General features: G+C 35.7%; 1 protein-coding gene across 1 annotated transcript; it reads right to left on the reverse strand.

Annotated features, from left to right (window-relative positions):
* Window positions 1–422: 422 nt before the first annotated feature.
* LOC123550715 (tripartite motif-containing protein 45-like) lies at window positions 423–3,916 on the reverse strand. The gene has a single exon (XM_045339144.2). The coding sequence runs from the start codon at window positions 3,914–3,916 to the stop codon at window positions 2,429–2,431; it is 1,488 nt and encodes a 495-aa protein (XP_045195079.2). The 3' UTR covers window positions 423–2,428.
* Window positions 3,917–4,165: the final 249 nt, after the last annotated feature.

A 4,165-nucleotide genomic window follows, 5' to 3' on the forward strand; every position in this document is an offset into this window, starting at 1 on the left:
TGAATGTCAATCTATGTATACAAAAATACAAATACATTTTCTAAGACAAAAATGGGACAATTTTGTCAAACTGAAAGGTACTAGTAGGGTTTTGGAACTTGGTGTGTAAACTTACATTATGGTCCCTTGGTGTGTAAACTTACATTATGTTTGTGTGAAATTTGCAAACAAACGCACGAATAGGTTTCAGGCGTATCGAAAGAAATGTAAATTTTGGGAAATTTTCCAAGCGAAAAGGGGAGATAATATTTCCATAACAAAAGACAGAGTTATGGATCCTGGTATGTGAACTGGGACGTTGCAGGTCGGACTGAACAAAGTGATTCCTATATACCCCCTCCCCAACCGCAAACAAAGTTTGTTTGGGTAAAATAACTCCGCACTCAATAACGCCGGAATAACTTCAATTCCGTTTTGTTTACATCAAAGTTTTATTTGCAGGACAAGGGAAATCCAGCTTCCTTTTCATATCTAACATCCAACACAGGTATGTTTCATGATAAATAATATCTGAACCCGACTTTGTCTATAGTTACTAACATATACAAGTACTTTTTGCGTGGACATCAACGTAATTTCATAATAAATCTTACCCGTGTCAAAACTTAACATCTGCAACAAAACGCTAAATAGCCAAGTTGATTAAATGTTCATAAAGTAGTACATCCAGCCATTATGTTTATAGTGATCAATAATAATCATTGGAAATGACAGAAATATCCAAAATATTAAGTTGCTTTGATAAACATATGTTTACATGCTAAATGTGTTTTCACTCCTCCAAAATGGGACTTACAGAAAAAGAAATTATCAGATGGAGTAGAACCAACAGCTTTGATAGATACGCTTATCTACATGAAAGGGTATTTTAAATAGCATGCAGACATTTGTCATATTTACAAGGGATATAGTCTAATTACACATTTATGTATAAATGTTGCAGTCGAGCGGCCAAAAGCGTCGTACTGGATATCGAGCGCATTTTTAATTTCTTTGCACGACATTGGCGTCTTCTTCACTTGCCGAACTACATTGTAGTGTGCATTTTGAAAACTGATACACTTGTCTTATTTGAAATACGTCTGTACTTTGCAACTTTCGTTCTCAATTTTCAAATCTGAAATGTATGTTCTGTAACAATTTCATAGCTAGGACTACCTTGAAGACTACAAGCATACATACATGCTACACACAATCGCTATAAAGATAATAAACAAGAGCTGTCAGTGGACAGCGCGCTCGACTATTCTCAGTGCTTGATAGTATAATATAGGCAATGAGTAAAACTTTAACATTACAATAAGCATATTCTAAGTCGAAAAGGGGCCATAATTCAGTCAAAATGCTTGATAGAGTTCCCTCCTCCTATTCACAGACTGGGGTCATGATGGTAAACAAGTATGCAAAATATGAAAGCAATATCTCAATGGACTTTGAAAATATTTAGGGTGGTGCAAAAACTTTAACATTTATTCTAAGTCGAAAAGGGGCCATAATTCAGTCAAAATGCTTGATAGAGTTGCCGCCTCCTTTTTACAGACAGTGGTCATGATGGTAAACAAGTATGCAAAATATGAAAGCAATATCTCAATGGACTTTGAAAATATTTGGGGTGGTACGCAAACTTTAACATTTATTCTAAGTCGAAAAGGGGCCATAATTCAGTCAAAATGCTTGATAGAGTTGCCTCCTCCTTTTTACAGACTTGGGTCATGATGGTAAACAAGAATGCAAAATATCAAAGCAATATCACAATGGACTTTGAAAATATTTGGGGTGGTACGCAAACTTTAACATTTGTGTGACGCTCACGCTAACGCCGACGCCGGGGCGAGTAGGATAGCTCCCCTATTCTTCGAATAGTCGAGCTAAAAAGTAGTTGGTAACAAAACTATGTCCAATCTTGGAAAGTCGAAAAACAAAACTGATCTTTCCAAAAGTTATCCTCTGTAGAAAGCCTGTACATACCTATAATAAAGCCTAAAATTCACTTGAGGAAAGGTAAGGAAACTATTGTACATATAACTAAAAAATAAGACCTAGAAACCACCAAGTGGTAATTGTTCTTTTTATGAAGTTATGTACTTGAGCACAATTAATAATTTGCACTGGCTGTACACTTCACAACGCATGATATTTTTATCAAGATTGTGATTGCTAATTCAACAAAGATTCGATGCTGCAAGAAAGTTGTCCATGTAAATTTCAACTACAGTATACAGAAATGTACAGTACCAAAAAGGCTTATTTCTAATGTTACATGAACTACCTGAAACATTCTAAACTTATTAGTTGAATCATGCTCCTCCACTTTCAAGACGCACGCACAAACATACTTGTTGAACTGAAATTATTTAACATGTTTGTAGTCAATTTTTCATGACTAAATTACAATAATTACATGATTAACACAACATGCGTTTAAAGCTCAGTTCTTCCTATGTTTCCTTTTATCCTTCTTTTGTAACCTCGAGCAGCTCACACGCCTTATGGATTCCAAGTCATCTAACCTTGCATCATTATCATCAATTTCACCGAAATCATCATCTGCTCCATTGAACACAACATTTCTTACATTAATGTCTGGTTTTGTGGATTCTTCATTGTTCTTATTCCTGTCTAGTGGACGACTGTGATCAATGACTGGTACGTATCTTTTTGTATTACTTGAATGGTAAAGTGCTTTAGTTTGACGACGAACGTTTGTTTCAGTTGCTTCTAACCACGATTTATACTTCAAGATTCTTGGAATCGATGGAACAGCAAAACCGGAAGGCTCAATTTTAATTTTGAGACAAGCAGCTATATTTCGATCGAATTCTTTACATATATTGTCTTCAATCACACGAACAACTGTCTCACTCATTTTGTCATGTATTTGACTTGTACTATTTTCAAATTTTGCTAATTCGTTTTGTAAGATTCTGTCAACAAGAAACACATGCAACGGCTGGCCACATTCTTTTGCTGTTTCCATTTCGACCAGTGAATGTTTAATTTCAGATTGCAATGACCCAATTTCTTCTTTATGAAGTGTACTTTCCTTAAGAATTAAGCTACTTTTCTCCTCAAATTCGCCAAAGACAGCTTTCTCCATTGCATAGAATGCTGAATCAATTCGCTTCTTTATTTGTTTGAATTTATCTTTCATTTCAGTCTTACAAGCTTTGACAGTTGACTGGTGTTTTGTTTCATAACCAATTAATACCTCCAAATATTCGATCAACTGTTGTAATTTGTAACTTGTTCCATACACAGATCTTCCTATGTCTACCTGTTCTTTGGCAATAGACACCACTTCATTGCATTTTCTATGCTCCAAAATTGCGCATTCATTACAGCACATTTGGTCATGATCCTTGCAGATGTATCGGACCTCGTCAGACAGGTGCTTTGGGCATCTGGTTAGTGATTTTAAATGTTCAAGTTTAGCAACATCTTCTTGTTTGTTGATATCACATAGACTATGAATAGATGAAATTTTTACTTTCTTGTGCATATCTTTGCATTTCTCACATAATTTCTCTGAACACTCGTAACAATAGACGGTTGCAGATGCTTCCATTTCGTCCCTAAGCCTAAGGCATTGATCACATTTACATCCAACGTCTGGGAGCGGCCTTTTCTTGCTGCTTAGAATGGAAACTAGTTCAACATTAATAGGCAAATTCTCCACCCACTTCTCTGCATTACCGGCGACTACACTTCTGTTCCGTCTTATGTCGGCTCTACAAATGGGACAATTAATTGTTTGCTTTCCCTCATCAAAGGCTCGTTTAACGTACCCAACTAAACAAACATGACAGTAAGAATGTAAACAAGGTAAAGTTCTTGGTTTATCATACAGTTCCAAGCAGATATAACAACATAAGTTTTCCTCTTGTTCCGCTACGTCTTTTGACAGAGAGGCCGCCATTTTTAACTTTGATACAAACGGCGGAGTATAGAAAATGGGAAGCAACTCTGTGGAAACGATGGTGTATTAGATTTAAGGGAAGTAACTTAGTAACAAGAGGTGTATTGCAAACACGTTTATGCATATAATTACACATTTACTAGTATCTTCAACGTATTCGGAACTGCCTAAATATATTAAAGACTACATGGCATATAAATTACTTTTAGTGTCCGTCATTTTCTGTAAATATCAACTATAGATGTAGTA

This window comes from Mercenaria mercenaria, unplaced genomic scaffold (assembly GCF_021730395.1).
Source record: "Mercenaria mercenaria strain notata unplaced genomic scaffold, MADL_Memer_1 contig_1863, whole genome shotgun sequence".
Lineage (NCBI taxonomy): Eukaryota > Metazoa > Mollusca > Bivalvia > Venerida > Veneridae > Mercenaria > Mercenaria mercenaria.

Bases quoted from the DNA above. Each gene is read 5' to 3' on its own strand.
- LOC123550715 (XM_045339144.2), bottom strand. From the start codon at position 3,916: ATGGCGGCCTCTCTGTCAAAAGACGTAGCGGAACAAGAGGAAAACTTA.